Below are 17019 nucleotides of genomic sequence, written 5' to 3' on the forward strand. Positions count from 1 at the left end.
ATCAGCGATACTTGCTAATTATAAGTTAAGATGCGATCATAAGTACAGATCAAGTAGACAAGTATACCGATTACTGTGATTAATGATGATAAATAAAATATCTTTGTAAAGTTAAAAACAATAAATTGGCTTTAAAGAACAAAAAGAAGACCCTCCAACAAGTAGCAATTGAATATGCAGAAAGCGTTTCTAAGTTACCTTAACTGATCGATCGATGTCAAATAGAGAGGACTTCAAATGATGGTAACTATTTTACAAAGAAAAGAGGAAACTTTTAATCATGACATTCAACATTCAAATTTTGAGAGAGTCTTAGGAGGATATACTCTAAACTCAATTTAAGAGTAGCAAACAATAAAAAGAAAAATATGTAAATGAATAGATTTATAAAGTGAAAATGTGTAAATTTATTTATTAAATCAAAATATTAGAGGCCAAACATCTTAAAGGTAGAGGCATGTATATATTGTTGAAGCATATCTCTAGATCGAGGCCAAACAAAGACAAGGAATGAATAGACATGAATCGGCGAGAAGAGTGAAAATGCCTACCAAGTTTTTTCTTTTTATGTTTTCTTAATTAAACAGGATGCTTGGTAGTGTTTATTCGTTAATCTAAGGTAGGTACATACATACATATATTTAATAATAAGGGGCAACAAAGAACCTATAGGAGATCCTACCAACCAACTACCAAGAAAGCAAGCACGGAAAACATTATTGCTAAAGATGGAAATGAGAGAAGGAAGAGCATATGATTCAACATTTGACAGGCCCTTATCCATGGCGACCGAATTCTGCTGATGTCGCACTCACACTCAATAAGACAATGAAATCTTGGAAATTAATTCAAGTATAATTGTTAAAAGAAAGTAAGAAGAAATATCAAGACCCAAATTAGCAGCACAGAAAGAAATCTACACAAAACCATAGGAATATGATATAAGTTATGATCATCATCGACATATTGTGTACAACAATAGCAAACGAAAAACTAAAAAGCTAATAATATCCCTATTACATAAATAGGATTACGAACAAGATAGTAACAAAAAAGAAAATAAAAAGATATGTAGCGATAAACCATAATCATAATCACACTGAACTATTATTATTATTATTATTTTTGGGTCGATAATGATCACACTGAACCTTGAGTAACCTTGTTTATGACTTTAACATCCTGACCCAACGACACCACACCCGGTCTCATATCTGCGGTTACGGGCGGAAAAACCCCTTGGTACGGAGGAGCGTGCACTACCCCACCACCCGGCACAGTATAATAAACCTGTCTCCCACTCGCACTATCGTACGCCACCTGCGAGTACGGACCAACCGTATTATCCAGCATCCCACCTGGCCGAACCATTCCGAATCCTTCCGTATACGCGGGAGCCTTAACCGGCTGCTGCGCCGGCGCCAAGCTAGCCGGAATCGCCGCTTTAGGCGGCGGAACACCGCCATAAACCGGTGCTTCACGGTAATTATCAGAACCCATTTGTTGCACTGCGTAGTATCCCTGAGTGGCCGGAGGCCGCATAACTGGTGCATGATAGAACGTCCCCGGCGCCGGAATCATATAAACCGACGGTTCCCCTCCGCCGGACGTTGCCGTAACCGCCGGCGGATAAGCCTCGCCGGAAACATGTTTTTCAGGCCAATAACCCGGTGCGCTTGCCGGAAAATTCGCTGGCGGGAACTTCTCGGGCATTTTCTGAACGTAGTAATCACCGGCAGGGTAATTATCCTCGTTCTTCCTCCGATACGAAGCTTTCTCGTTCTCCGCAATTTGCAATTGATGCAACTGGCGCTGAATCGCGCTTGGATCCGAAACCGCAGGGTTAAAATTCAACCGCGACCGGTACTCCGGCTGCGGCGCCACAGGCTCCGGCAGCGGATCATTAAATTTGACAGAAACCGGTGGTGGCTGAGGAGGCGGAGGAGCAGGGACGGCGACGTTTTTTTCGAGAGCGAAGAGAAAATCGACGTTATTAGGTTTGATAACGGTATCAGGTGGAGCAGAAGCAGGTGGAGGCGAAGGAGGAGTATCGGAAGGAAAGAGGAATAATCGCATGCGGGAGGGTCTAGCGGAAGCGCGGTAGAGGCGATCGTACTCGTGCATCATGTGGTCAAGGTCGTCGTCGTTGGTGACGGAGATGAGAGCGTCGAGGTCTTCGCCGGGGAGCTGGTACTTGAAGGTGATGTTGTTGTCTTGGGCGTCGCAGAGGGCGGAGAGTTTGGCAAGCATGGCGGGGAACTTGATGGAGCGGTCGACGGCGAGGATTTTGGTGTCGCCGCCGACGTAGGAGAGCTGGTTGTCGTGGGAGCGTGGGTGGATCTTGCCGCCATAGCTGCAGATGAACTTGGCTTTGTAGTTTTGGTGGTCCCATGGAGGAGGGTTCTCGAAGTCGATCTCTCTGGAGCGTGGAGAGGACTCGCCTGAATCTGGATACGATTGGTATGAGTAGTTCTCCTTCATCTTTCTTCTTCTTTGGACCACTTCCTTCTCAAGCTTCCATTATGGCACTATGCTATCCTTTTTATTTTCATTTCTTCTCAGTTCTTAGCTTTGCTTTTCAAATACTATCTTAAATTCCCGTCATATTTTATCGGAAAATGATAAAAATATTTGATGATCATCCCAGTTAACCTATCAACACCTAAAAAGAAAAAAGAAAAAAAAAATGATATTGTGTGTAATATGATAAGAAAATAAAAAAAATAAACGACATTGATAAAATATTTAAAATTAAAAAAAATACTGTAAATGTTAATACTATTATGTTGGAGGAAGAGGAACTGCAAGTGCTGCGAGTGAAATTAATATCTAATTAGAAATTCAGTTGAATTTAGTTAAGATAAGAAATCCAGTTGAATTCTACGTTAGATTAGGCATAACCACTTCGTTCTTTATGATTGGAGTTGTGTGCCTTGAAAGGTTGGCATCTAATTAGTCAAATTACTTGTTTCTTGTCCAGGTAAATGTTAATACTATTGTAAATACATATTATCTCCATTTCATAAGTATTGATGTTTTATTCTTTTTTTTTATCTTAACATAATATTAATATTTAAAGTCTAATGAAACATTATTTGAAATTTGAGATTCTGTTGCAGAAATTAAGAAATTAATCTAGTATGTTAGATTTCATATATTATACTATAAAATTTTAATATATCTCTTGTTTTCCATTTTTAATTATATTCTCTCATGTATATTTCTCTTATTTTTCATTCGATAATAAATAGTTAAACATATAATAAAAAATATTTTATTAATATTATAAAATGACAAATAAAATGAAACAATTATTTTTACTAAAATGTCAAAATAATATGATAGAGAAAATATTAAATAAGAATATTTTGTCCAAAGATAATGGTAATATTTTATATTTATTGAATATTTTTATCCCTGTGCATTATCATGGTTATAGGAAGGAGGTAATAATTGATGGTGTGTGAGCTTGATCAATGTCTTCATTAGGTGAAACCTACTGAATTGATTAGGTGAAAGCTACATGGAGTCGAAGTTAAAATGGAGAAATTTTGTGCTCTTGGATAGGAAAAGTTGAAAACCTATGTATAAAAGTGCATCTTAGGAATCTATTTTTTTAATATGTTTTTTAACTCAATTATTTTTATTATTTAAAATTATCAAAACTATTAATATAAGGAAAAATGTGTGTTAATTAAACAAGAAATTAAATTCATGTCATTTTAAAACTTATTGAAAATAATGTGTAAAGAGTATATTAATAATATTTATCAGTTTTTTTCATTGGATAATTGTATAACTCAAACTAATTCAATTAATTGGATCGAAAAACTCATAACCTGACATATAATTGATAGTACAAGTACCAGTAATTTTTAAAGCAAGAGGGACCATTACCTTTCTGATAAATACAAAAGGATAATGCGGGTTTCCCCAACCTATACGATACCACTGCACAAAGACCGAATAATTAAATTAACTGTGTCTATATTTAATAAATTCGCCTAAATATCCTGTTAAATGAGTTAACTCACGCGTCGGTCGACATAATATATTTTTTTTTTTCAATTTTTGTAAATTGTTACTCACTTTTCACAATTTTTTTCTAATTTAAAATATTTTTTGAGAAATTTAACTGTTGTGAATTAATGGATTGGTTTATGAGTGATAAACTGAACCCATTTAACTTATAAATAATGCGAATCAGTTTACATAAACCTACAATTAAATTGATTACTACTTATTCCTAACGTTTAAGCATGCAGTTTTGTGGACCAAGCGGTGAGCTGAAACATATAAGAATAACATACGTACTACGTGGCTGCGAAATATGCTCCTTTGCTTTGCTAAAAGGAAATCTTATTGTTTCCGTTTCCAGCGGGCACTCTTGCTATCTGCAAATTGCATTATAAAAAGGAGGTGGGGCTAATTTCACTTCCGAAATGAAGTCAAAGTCAAGTTAATGCAATCGTAGTATACAAGAAAATAAGTTGTTTATTGTTGATTGAAGAATAAATGATAGGATTTATGATTAAATACGTACGCATATGATATAATGTAATAATAATTATTTACATATGATCTCACCTGTTATGCGCGCAGATGGCGGCCATGACTCTCTGATTCAACAACGGTGATGACGCAGATAAGAGGTGTGTCATTGGTGCTGTGAGCAGGTTAGTGGTAGCTTTAGCTAGAGATGGGATAGAAATAACATGTGAAAAGTCTAAGGATAAAAAGATTCACAAGTGTACTACTAGCATGCCCATTTTTGGAATTTTACGCATTGTTTTTATATTTATAATTTATTTTATTCTTATTCCAACTGTTCAATCAAATTTTCAGCTACTAAAACAAATTATAAATTAACCTAAATACTTTATCAAATATATGTAATATAATGAATTTTTATATCATAATATATTATATTGTTATTTAATGATAACTTTTTATGCTCCCACAACTATTGTTTAAGTTGAATAATTTATCCAGCGATTGATTGCATCAAGTTTGATAATAACATTTAACTTCTTTTTTTTATGTATTTTCCTATTCATTCTATTTAATTAAATATGAGTAAATTTTCTTTTTAAAGATAAACGGTGAAGATTTTTTCCTATTCATTCTATTCAACAACTTTCCTCTTTCTTCTACTACATGTTTGGTCAAATTAGCTTAGAACTAGTTTTTTTTTTTTATTGTAAAAAGTTAGCTTAGAATACGAAAATATCAACATTAATATATTTTTCATTCTCCATACGTACAGAAATGGCAAAAAAAAGGACATTATAAGATATTTTTCTTTATCTGAATTCTAAAACTCTTTACTATTCAATTTTTTGTCCTATTGATTCTATAATAAGATATTAAATATCACAGCATCAATACATTTTTTATTATCTAAATGTATTGAAAATCAAGTTGAAAGGACATAGTAGTCATTATAAATCTCTTTTTGCTACAAGTCAATAACATTAAAACTCCTCATGCTTTCTTATTAATTTTAGGTTTAATTATATTTTTTATTCCTTTAGTTTATATCCATCACCCCTATTTTGACTCCTTCCACTCCAACCAAAAAAACTTTAAAGGAGTTTATAAGTTTATATCAACCCAACTAACTAATTGAGAATTCAAGTCAAACCAATTAAATTGGTTTGTTTTTTTTTTTTTTCCTTCAACTTAATTGGGTTCAAATTCAATCCGAATCAACCAATATTTTATTTCACTGTTTTCTTGTTGTTTAAACTTTACCCTATATTTTGTTTTGGGGAAGGGAAAAGGGAAGAAATTTGAAAATATCAAAATGATGCTTGCTTGCTATTTTGATTCTTCCTATTTTAGCGACTATGCTTGCCATTTGCTATTTTGATTTTTCCTTTTCGTTTTACTTCTTTTGTTTTGTTTCTTTTGAGGATCGAGGATTGGTTTGGTGATGTTGGCAGTAAGGATTGAAGGGTTTGGTTTGCTTATATTGAGAATGTTATATGGTTAACATGACATGAGCAAAACATTTTTATTTTTATTTTTAGCTATAAAAAATTGTTTAGTCTTATTAAATGATTATGGATGTAATTTCTGACGATTTTTAATAGTTAGAAAATAAAACGGCTATAAATATTTAAAAATTAATTATCAGATCATTATTTAACAAAAAACATGACTATATAAATAAAAAAATTAAATGAAAAAATATTTTAAAAATTAAGAAAGGTGAAATAAAAGTTTAAAATTATATATGTTTGTTGTAAAAGATATGTTATATTTTTTCAAGAAAAATAAAAAATATGTTAATAATATAAAATTATTTTATATGATTATGAAACTCCTTTCTTAATCCATTACACAATGTATTATTGCATTTTAAAATTATTCATAAGTAGCATTATCACACCTATTAAATATAAATTCCCTGCATTTTGAGGACATGGCATCAAATGAATTAAGAAAGATGGAAGCTCAAGTTATTAGTCAACATGAAAATTAACAATATATAGAAACTTTAGGAGTTGGTAATATATAGACTTTGCTCATTGTATAAAGTTAATTAGAACAATGTTCGTACAAAATATCTCCAAGTAAGAGTTACCTAATATTTATTTAGGAAGGGTTTTTTTTTTCAATATTGATTCTTTTTCCATTTCTTAAAAATTAAGCAGAGCAAAATACACGTTACGATAATACTATATTAAAGTTTTGGCATACTGAATCAACTTTTTCACAATTTAAAATGTAAATATAATTCATTTCATATTGGTTCGGGATATTTGATTTTTTATTAACATTTTTTTAAGCATATAAATAGTCATACATTATGAGTCTAATTTTACATTGTGAACTAATAAAATTTATTGGCAGCATAATTTTTATAATAACTAGGGGAAGACCGTACTTCTCTAAATTTTTTAGATAATTTAAAAAATAAAAGTTAAATATAGTTAATAAAAAAATGATAGAATAAAAAAACTAATAATATAAAATAGTGGAAAATTAATGCAAGTTAAAAGAAAAAAATTTAAAATTTAAGAATAAAATTATTCAATGAAATATGTACACCAAAGATAATCTTATTATTAATAGTTATAGATTATGATAAAAGTTGTTACATTATTTGTTGTAATAATGATTTATGATTGTTGTTGATATTCACTATGTAAAATATTTTTATTATATATATTTGAGTGTTAATATTCATGTTTAATATTATATTTGAGTATACAATTCTTAAAATTCACTATATATATATTTTTATAAAAAAAGAGTTTAGATATAAGTGTTTATATAATTAACCAATCACATCTCGTGTGATATGATTGAATAATTTTGTATAATTTTTTTTGGAATTATTTATTTTTCTTATAATTTATTTCATAATAAATAATTAATCTTAATTATTAAATATCAAGAAAAATATATGATATGAATAAGAATTACTCTTAAAATTTTAAAATTAGTGAATTCATTCTCATAAAAAGATATTGAAACAGAAATCTGAATTTTAAGTATAATCTTAAATTAATTATGAATCTCACAAGTGTTTTTACACCCACAGGTAGCTAGTAAATTAGCTTAGTAGAAGATTTTAATGGAGAGAAGGATAGTCAGAGAGTTTGTTGGCTCTCACTTCCAAACAAATGAAAAACTTTATTACTATCACTTAGTAGTTTACTTCTTCATAGCTCGCATCTCTATTCGCTAGGTTTGCGTTCCGCAATTTCAATTTCTAACTTCGTTTTTAGCTTTTGTGTTTTCTTGTTTCTTCGGCGATTCGAATTTATTTGTTTTTATATTTTCTTTTAATAATTTGAATTCAATTAGGAAGCTGAAAGAGAAGGATCATTCATCAGTGTTTCGCGATCTCTGAAGAAGATGGGGAAAAAGCGTGTAATGACGCCAGCCAAGGACGTTGACTTATCTTCCACCAAATACAAACGTGAAGTTGTGCAAGGTAATTTCACTCGCTTGCTTTTTCTGCAATTAAGTTAAATTTCCAGTTTCTACTACTTACTGACTTTTTTTTTTTGCAGCTCCGCATTTGACTGGATTTGTATTTAGGTTATTTGTGAGGATAATTGAAGCTCCCCTGATAGGTCCTATCATTATGAATATTTTGAAGAAGGAAAATAAAATGGATGAGGTGTGTGTTTTGTTGCTGAAATTAGTGACCACTGTCCTGTATCCTGTATTCTAATGTCATGGTTAGCTACAGGTGTTTTGTTTCAGTTGCTGTGTCATTATGATTTATGAATAATACCTGAGTGGTGTGGCGTGTGAACGACAGTAACATAGTGAACTGACTAAATGTTGTCTGTTTTTTTTCTTTTTCTTTATGATTATGAACAGATACTGCGCCACACTGTGATACCCGAGGAACCCATGTTTAAACCTGAATATCCACCTCAAGGTGGTTTCCTCTCCTCATTTGTGAATTGCTTCTTGTCAATATGCAGTCTGTGTTTAAATTGCAGGTGGTCTTATATGTTGGATATACTTAAATTTGAAGTTCTTTGAGATGATTATACTAGGATAGGAGGAACAAATTCCCTTACAGACAATGAAAATTAATAATTGTGTCAAATTATTTGCATTTCATTTGATTATTTGAGGATGTTTGCTTATTATATAATCCATCCTGATGTCTGTAACATTAATTTAGAAATGGAGCCTGGTGTTGTTGTCCTTGAGGAAGATGGGAGACCTGAAGATCGAGTTGAGTCTGCCCTGAAGTGTCTTCCACATTATGATGTTGCTGAATTATGGGAAAATTCATCTGCATCTTTTCGGTACTGGAAAATACGTGACTATGCTCATGCTTATCGATCTAGAAAAGTAACCCCATCCATGGTATGCAGCATTTAGTTGTTAGCAACTCTCTGTACAGATTTGTCTTCTCTTAATTCAAATTAAATTGTAAAATGAATCAATTACACTTTGAATATATAGGTTGCTGAGCGCATCATCTCAATTATAGAGGACAATGGAAGAAATAAACCTCCTACACCACTATTGATATCGTTTGATGCTGCAGAAGTCCGGGAGCAGGCGGCAGCATCTACTCAGAGGTTTGAAGCAGGTAATCTTGTATGATTCGGATGCTTACAGTCTAAATCTTTCACACATGATTATGTTGAGACATGGGGTGAATAGACAGACAATTATCCAAGTTATATTCTTGGACTTTGATTATGTAGGAAATCCATTATCGATATTGGATGGAATTTTCATGGCCATCAAAGATGACATAGATTGTTATCCTCATCCATCTAAGGGTAAGTAAATCTTAGCATCTTACATGGATGCATGAGGTAATTGAAAAAAAAAAACTTTGAATTTTCTTCTGATGATGACAGGTGCAACTACATGGATGCATGAGGTACGCACTGTAAAGGAGGATGCAGTCTGTGTATCAAGACTGCGTACCTGTGGTGTCATATTCATAGGGAAAGCAAATATGCATGAGTTAGGCATGGGTACAACAGGAAATAATCCTAATTATGGGTAAGCTTATCATATATTGTTAATTTAAATCTTGATGTCACTATCAACATAAAGATCTCTGCTTGCTTTGTGTGTGTGTGTGTGTGTTGGGGAAGGGGGCGGGTCACGGGTGATATTAACAAATTTCTTTGTATTTTCATTCATTCATTCACTTCATTCATCTTGTTGATCAGAAACTTAAGAACCATTACTGAAAGGAAAAAATGTTATATGGCAACATGATAGACTCTTTCCCATAACAAAGGTTTATTGCATAAGATATGGAAGAGTAGCAAGGGATTGCACAGTCTTGTATACAATGAAGAGAACATGGGTAAGGGGATCTGCCAATGTGACAGCTGGGGGAAGAAAAGGGAATCTGTTAAAGGGATTAAAAGGAATGAAGGGATTGGGGTTGGGGTGGTAAACAGGAATTGAGTGCGGGATTAGATATGAGGTTGCAGGTCTCACAAATGATCTGTGTTGTCTTTTCATCTTTGTTATCTGCTATTTCTTTCTCAGTTTTCTGCAATTACTTGGTCCAATTCCCTAGTTTGTGTGATTTGAGAAGTAACTTCTATAACGGGGACATGTGTCAAAAGCCTTTAGGAAATTAAAGGAGTTTTTCTCACCATTAGTTACCCTGAATCTCTTACATAACCTTGAAAACTGTTTTGGTTTGCTTGTATTGATCTTGTGTTCTTCATCACAATCTTCCTTTGTTGATTATTCAACTGAATTTTCTTGAGTTGCAGAACTACAAGAAATCCTCATGCACCTGACAGGTATACTGGTGGATCTTCTTCAGGTCCGGCTGCAATTGTGGCTTCTGGACTATGTTCTGCTGCATTGGGAACTGATGGTGGAGGTTGAGCAAATCTAATGTATTAAACTGATTATTTGGCTCTATTTTCTCAGTATAACTTATTTTTGAAAATTTTGGAAAAGGGCAGGTTCAGTCCGTATTCCTTCTTCCCTTTGTGGTGTGGTGGGATTTAAGACAACTTACGGGCGGACAAGCATGGAGGGGTAATTTCTTGCACTATGTAATGGATCAATCATTACCAGCTCTTTATATGTACTATTTGCTCCTCAAGAAAATGTTTTTTTTTACCACATTGTAGGATCAATCGTAGTGTTTGGCCAGCTAAATTTGTTATGTCTGGAACACTTCCATTTTTTTTTTGTTTTTATTTACAGGTCATTATGTGATTCTGGGACTGTGGAAATTATTGGACCCATTGCTTCAACGGTGGAGGATGTCTTGCTAGTGTATGCAATGCATATTTCTCTCTCTCTTTGATCTTCCTTTTTTTACTCTTTCATTTTACTTGACTGCTCTCAACTTTACATGTACATGTCTGCACTTCTAGTTGTTTGGTTTAGTTAATTGAGTTTTTGATATCAAGTATAAAACCTGTATCACTATGGCTTGCTTCTTGAACCTATATTATATAACAGATCTTTTTGGTCCTAATGATTCAGGTATTCTGCAATGTTGGGTGCATCACCTGCAAATAGAATCAGTTTGAAACCGGTATATTTTTTTCTTTGCTGTGGGGGTGGGGGGATCTAGTTCTTTAATCCTACAGTTGATATTCTTCTGAGTAATAAGAAAATTGTTGAGATTGAAAACCAAAAATGTTGACAATATGACCAATGTAATTGTGGCCTCTTTCGGCTGCCTTAATTGCAACCTTTGGAGGTGTGTTTAGTCCCACCTAAATTGCCAAGAGATACCAATGTAATCCTTATAAGACTTAGGTAAGTTCTCTTCTCACCTTAAAAACCGGTTTTGTTGGGATGAACCCTATGCCCAAATTCTAAGAATGAACTACAAATTTGGTTTTGTGAGGTCGAGTTAGTCTATCAAAGTAATTTTTCATTAAATAAAGCCAAGCAGTTCTTGGAAAAATCTTTACCAGGATCTAACTTTGGAACATGGACGTCAGTCATTTAAAAGGACTGACTGAGAAGGGGATGTATCGAACCTAGGACAATAAATTACCCTCTGACATTTGGTAGTTTTCCTACCCAGCCATAACAAAGTAAGCCTGCTTCCATAATTACATATTATGTTCTAAAAACCATTTGTACTGCTACTCTTTATAAACCAGAGGCTCTTTTAGACCTCTTATGGATGTGTACATGACAAAGACAAACTACTAAACCAACTTTTATTCAGTTATTCTATACTGTATTCTCTATACAAAACTTTGCCATTCTTTAGTAAGTACGATGCATATAATTTTATGTTTATTGTAGTCACCACCTTGTTTGCCAAGTCTGTCATCCAACGATAATTCAAATGCCTTGGGATCTTTAAGAATTGGAAAGTACACCCCGGTAATCACCTTATCCTTTCAAAATATATTTTTTGTGCAGTTTAATGTCACACCCTTTTTATATATAATATATTTATTCTTGTGAAGTGGTTTAATGATGTGCATTCAACTGAAATCTCTGATAAATGTGATGAAGCACTTAATCTGCTGTCAAAGGCGCATGGTTGTGAAGTAAGTTCATCATTCTATCATGTAATGCATTTTATTTCTAGATAAGCATGATAGATTTAAACAGGGCTAAGTAGTGTATATTTCTCTATTATTTGAAGATGATAGAAATTGTTATACCAGAGCTTCTTGAGATGCGAACTGCCCATGTTGTTTCCATTGGCTCTGAATGCTTATGTTCACTGAATCCTGATTGTGAAGACGGGTATGTTTGAGTATATATTGAAAGTTAATACTGGTAACTTCATTTTGTTGTCCAATTCTTAAAAGACATCCTTCTAATCTATTATTCAAAGTGGTTAATATTAGACGGTGGCTATAAAAATTTATGGTGATTTCCTTTATTTCTTTGCTTTCATAGGAAAGGTGTAAATTTGACATATGATACTCGTACAAGTTTGGCACTTTTTCGGTCATTTACAGCAGCCGATTATGTTGCAGCTCAATGTATTAGGTGAGACGAGAGTTGATAATAAGTATAACAAATTTGTGTCCCTTTATTTAAGCATTTCTTACTGATGACCTTGGAAAATGACGTTACAATTTTAAAAAATATTACTGTCACAGATTGTCTAATGTATACCAAAAAATTGTGTATGTAGCTTCTAAAATTTATGGTAAATGTTTCAGACGAAGGAGTATGTATTACCACCTGGAGATTTTCAAGAAAGTGGATGTCATAGTAACACCGACCACTGGGTATGTATACCAATTTGGTAGAGTACTCCTTACTCATGCACTGTGCCAAATTAAGTTCAGTTGATCTAATGTGGGTTACTTTTATAATTCTTTGAATGACTTTGAAATTAGTTTTTACAGTCTGGATAACAGTATATAACTATATATGTTTTCTGGCAGTCGTTAATAATTTATTGGTATGAAATCTACTTTGCCTATGGAAATGGATTTTTAACAAAATTCAACTACATCGTCTTATTTTGGAAGTATGGTTTTGCCTGTGGAAATGGATTTTTAAAAAATGGCTGGAATAATTGATATGGAGTAACTGCACCTGAACTGTTTTTTGTTTGTAACAGCATGACAGCACCCATAATACCTCCCAGTGCTCTTAAAAGTGGTGAAACAGATATGCAGACTACAGGTAATGGATTAGCTTCACCTTTAGGGTATTATTCTTTAATGATTTGCAGTGCAGCATTATAATTAACATTATATCCTATGTCCCATACTATTGATACTTGTGCATAGGGGTGAGCAAAAACCACTTTGGGAAAAAAACCGAACCGAACCGGTTCCAAACTGGTTTAAGCAGTTTGGTTTTTAAACCAAATTTGAGAATTGGTTTTTAAAACCAGTTTAGAACAAAACTGGTTTTAAGGACTGAATTGGTTTCAAAAATTGGTTAGGGGACTGAACTGGTTTCAAACTAAGTTTAAACTGGTTTTAAGAACTGAACCGGTTTTGAACTAGTTTACAAACTGTTTTTTTCTTTAAAAAAACTATTCCAATTTTAGAAAAAAAACAATTCAGTTATTAAGTGAACCGAAACGGTTTAAAACCAGTTTGGTTCGAACCGAACTTATTTGAGAAACCAGTTCAGTTCGAACAAAACTTATTTGAGAAACCAGTTCAGTTTTATTTAAACAAACTGGTTCGGTTAAAAAAACTGGTGCAGTTCGGAAACGGACAATTTCGAACCAGTTTATATGCACACTCCTACTTGTGCACTCTGATAATTTAAAAGGATAAAGTAAAGTTTTTTTAAGTATTTTTGGTGTTCTCCAATTAAAATTGATATTTAATCTCAGTAACTAATTCTAACTGTTGATGTGGACCTTAAAAGTTACTGAGGTGAAATTGTAATTTTGATTGGAAAACAATATCAAAAGTATCTAAAACTGCACTTAAGTCTTTGTACTAATATAATTAAATGAGTATATGTAAATGGACAAATTTAAATCAAGTTCCTTTTGTATCCTTGTTATTAAGTTTTCAAATCAAAAGATGACACATGGATGATTTTTCTAACATTAAATAGCCTTCATTAAGAATCTCCCAGAATTAAAAAAGAAAAAAGCAAAACTATTCGTCACTATTTAATTTGAGAACTTGATAATAAGGATATTAAAAATGAGGAATTTATCAAAGTATTGTCCAAAGTAAACTTGTCCGTTGATATAAACATGAGTTAATGATCCCTGGACTTGTAAGGTCAACAAAAGAGTCAAGTGAAAGTTTGTACCTAAATATTGCCCTCACACTTTGAATCCAGAATCTATTTTATCATGATTGGCAGAATTTTAAGTGTCATAATATTGGTGGCAATTATTTATACTGAACATTATGGTACTCCATTCGATCAGGACTTAGCACAAAACATCATTAAAAGTTTTGGATTGGATCTGTTATCTGTATCGAGATACTGATCTCTTGATTCGTTTTTCCTTATTAGAAGAACATAATCATTCATGACCGATCTAAGTAAAATGTCATGCAATGCTTACGACAACTCTTCCTATTATGTAATAACTTATCTTTTCATATGTTAACTCAAAACTTGTTTTTCAGCTAACCTTATGCAGTTCGTTGTTCCTGCAAATCTTTTGGGATTCCCTGCCATTTCTGTCCCGGTTAGTGAGAGTGAAGTAAATCAGTTACGAATAGTGTTTGTTATTTTGTTCTGAAGAACACTTGAGTTAAATGCCATTGTTATAGTTCATAGAATGATATCTAGTTAGTTTGAATAAATTTCTCAACACGTATTTACAGAAGAAAAAAAAATGAATCAACAAAGTAAAATAAATTAGATAAGTTGAAATCAACTTAAACTTATTTTGTCTTCTCCATAATAAATTTATAAGGACTGTTTTGTAAGTTTGGAATCTAATATTTATCTTAATTGAAAAGTTTCGATAAACCAGATGTTAATCCAAACTAAACATTGATCCTATACTGTTAATTCATTTAACTAACATGTTTTTTTCTATAGGTTGGTTACGATAAAGTAGGACTTCCAATAGGTTTGCAAATAATGGGTCGACCATGGGCGGAAGCTACTGTACTGCGTGTAGCCGCTGAAGTGGAGGTACGTATATTGTCTTGCATAAATGTAAAAAGTGCTGCTACTCCTATGAAGTTCCTCCCCGCTTTTTGTGTGATATATAACTTATTTTGTCACTCTTTCTATTATTATTATGATTATTTCTTTGGTAAAAGTTCTGCCTAATTTATTCAGAAACTCTGTGGTGAGTGGAAGAAAAAACCCGCGTCGTACTATGATGTTCTGAAGGCTAAATGAAGCTAAGATATTCTTGCTGGTTACGGTTTATAAGTAGCCTTTGCTGTTTTATCATTTGGAAATCGCTATCCATTTAGCAAATGCTGTGTGTGCTTTCATCCTCGGTGCATCTCATTTCTCCAAAGGATTTATGATTTGAGAAGTTCTTAGGAAATAAATCTGCATAGTAATAATTAAAGACAAAATCAAAAATTATTTAGAAAATCACGGGCGAAGGTAACTTGCTCGTCGTCAATATGTAGAAGGAGCTTCTTTCTTAAGAACTTCAAATATAAGATTATGTGCTATTGAAACAGAATGTTCAGCATTGCTCTTAAAGATAATAATTTTTTGTTATCTATTGAATTATATTTTCCATATTTATCACATCTGCTGCTCGTTAAGTAATATACTGAGTAATATACATCAATACCATATGACCATATCATTGTATGTTGTAATGACTGAGATTCTTGTATCCTTAGTAGAATACTTTGTTGGACAAGTATCCCATATAAAATATTTCCTGTTGCAGACAAGAAGCATAATTTGTGAAATTTGAAATAATTATGCTAGATTGCCCGAGTCAGGATGAAATATCTACAGAACCTTGTTTCTTTTTTTTCCTCTCAGCGTTTTTATGGGCAACATCACTAGAGGAGAGGTCCTTCACGAAGGCATCTTGCCTGATTTTTTGTGATTAAAGCATCCTATCCTGTCACACTACAAGTTAGGAATAAATCATAAAAACCCTGATTGAGGTGCAAGGGAGCTCTTAAAAGTTGTTTTTGAATGTATTCGTACACATCAACATGACCACGGAGCGAAGCTCGCAATTGGCAAAGCTGCACAAATATTATTGAAACTGGTCAGTTATTTCCTACTATACAAAAAGGAGGGTACCACTGAACATATCACAGCGGCGGTTACAAAAACGTAATCCAAAAGTTTAAGAATTTAGGCACCACATGAAACAGCATGCAAGATCCCAAAACAGCTGGAACAATAAGAAATTTTTGAACTAATGCACAAAACTGGTGAGGACTAAATTGTATTTATGTAATCCATGAAGAAACAAGATGTTTTCATCTAAAAAGAATCGCGCATAAATAATCAACTCTGTTGGCTCAAAAGGATGTGAATAGCAAATAACTACATGGAAGGCATCGGCAAACTTGCGGCTTCGATAATTCTTTCTTCTCCAAGGGATGGCTGTGGTTTACAAAGGCACTAAGAGTATGAAACAACAATGCTCTATCCGTCACAATTGCTATCTCCTCTTTTCTTGTCCCCAACCTGTGACGAAGTGAAAAATAAAGTTCAAGAGTCTCAGAAATGAACCCACACATATTTGACAACAATTTCCAGTATAGCGGATAATATAGGTTGGATCTAGTATTGTAGTAGTCAAGTCTAATCTAGCAATTAGGAGGGGGGGGGGGGGGGTTAAAGTTCGGCTAATTAAAGCAAGGGGAACAAAAAGAATATAAACTAAAATTTCCCAGTAACTAAATCGTACCAGTTCATGAACTTCCGCCCTCTGGCTGCAAGTTCTTCCTTTGTTTCTCTAACATCGGCCTTCCACCATGTATCCTCATTACTATCAATCTGGAAAGAAAAGAAAAAGGTGACTTGGCAAAAACCCAAAGAGAACAAATTATAATTAGACCCGATTTTTGTACAGCTAAAGAAAAATGTTAGCCGTCTTCTATGAAATCATAAACCACAAGGATGCATAGCATGATAAAATCTAGGAACTTGCCAGTGAAAAATCAATTGCAGGAAATAGAG

The 17019-nt window shown here is 33.1% G+C and overlaps 2 protein-coding genes and 1 long non-coding RNA gene across 4 annotated transcripts; 1 reads left to right on the top strand and 2 right to left on the bottom strand.

The window, feature by feature from the left end:
* Positions 1-917: 917 nt before the first annotated feature.
* Positions 918-2716, bottom strand: LOC100780332 (leucine-rich repeat extensin-like protein 2). The gene has a single exon (XM_003545704.5). It carries the CDS (start codon positions 2479-2481, stop codon positions 1141-1143), a length of 1341 nt encoding a protein of 446 aa, XP_003545752.1. The 5' UTR covers positions 2482-2716; the 3' UTR covers positions 918-1140.
* A 4784-nt stretch (positions 2717-7500) lies between these two features.
* On the top strand, positions 7501-15594 carry LOC100778732 (fatty acid amide hydrolase). Of its 2 annotated transcripts, none has more exons than XM_003545703.4 (21): positions 7501-7699; positions 7819-7948; positions 8028-8137; positions 8344-8404; positions 8657-8844; positions 8944-9073; positions 9192-9269; positions 9351-9498; positions 10233-10345; positions 10431-10506; positions 10678-10749; positions 10963-11014; positions 11743-11823; positions 11910-11993; positions 12092-12195; positions 12352-12444; positions 12621-12689; positions 13028-13092; positions 14520-14581; positions 14941-15036; positions 15187-15594. In XM_003545703.4, the coding sequence occupies exons 2-21, from the start codon at positions 7870-7872 to the stop codon at positions 15247-15249; spliced, it is 1824 nt and encodes a 607-aa protein (XP_003545751.1). In that variant the 5' UTR covers positions 7501-7699; positions 7819-7869; the 3' UTR covers positions 15250-15594. The 2 variants fall into 2 exon arrangements, with proteins under 2 accessions (XP_003545751.1, XP_040865838.1); XM_041009904.1 differs by having other exon boundaries at positions 7557-7699; positions 7823-7948.
* On the bottom strand, positions 15363-16913 carry LOC121173611 (uncharacterized). The gene is made up of 2 exons (XR_005888784.1): positions 16748-16913; positions 15363-16524 (listed from the first exon to the last, which is right to left on the bottom strand). It is a non-coding gene; the product is annotated as an uncharacterized lncRNA (long non-coding RNA).
* Between the last annotated feature and the right edge of the window lie 106 nt (positions 16914-17019).

The sequence above is a fragment of the Glycine max genome, chromosome 15 (genome assembly GCF_000004515.6).
Source record: "Glycine max cultivar Williams 82 chromosome 15, Glycine_max_v4.0, whole genome shotgun sequence".
Lineage (NCBI taxonomy): Eukaryota > Viridiplantae > Streptophyta > Magnoliopsida > Fabales > Fabaceae > Glycine > Glycine max.

Coding starts and splice junctions, on each gene's coding strand:
- LOC100780332 (XM_003545704.5), bottom strand. CDS start 2,481: ATGAAGGAGAACTACTCATACCAATCGTATCCAGATTCAGGCGAGTCC.
- LOC100778732 (XM_003545703.4), top strand. CDS start 7,870: ATGGGGAAAAAGCGTGTAATGACGCCAGCCAAGGACGTTGACTTATCT. Junction 12,445..12,620: donor GTTGCAGCTCAATGTATTAG/GTGAGACGAGAG, acceptor TAAATGTTTCAG/ACGAAGGAGTATGTATTACC. Junction 12,690..13,027: donor ATAGTAACACCGACCACTGG/GTATGTATACCA, acceptor TGTTTGTAACAG/CATGACAGCACCCATAATAC.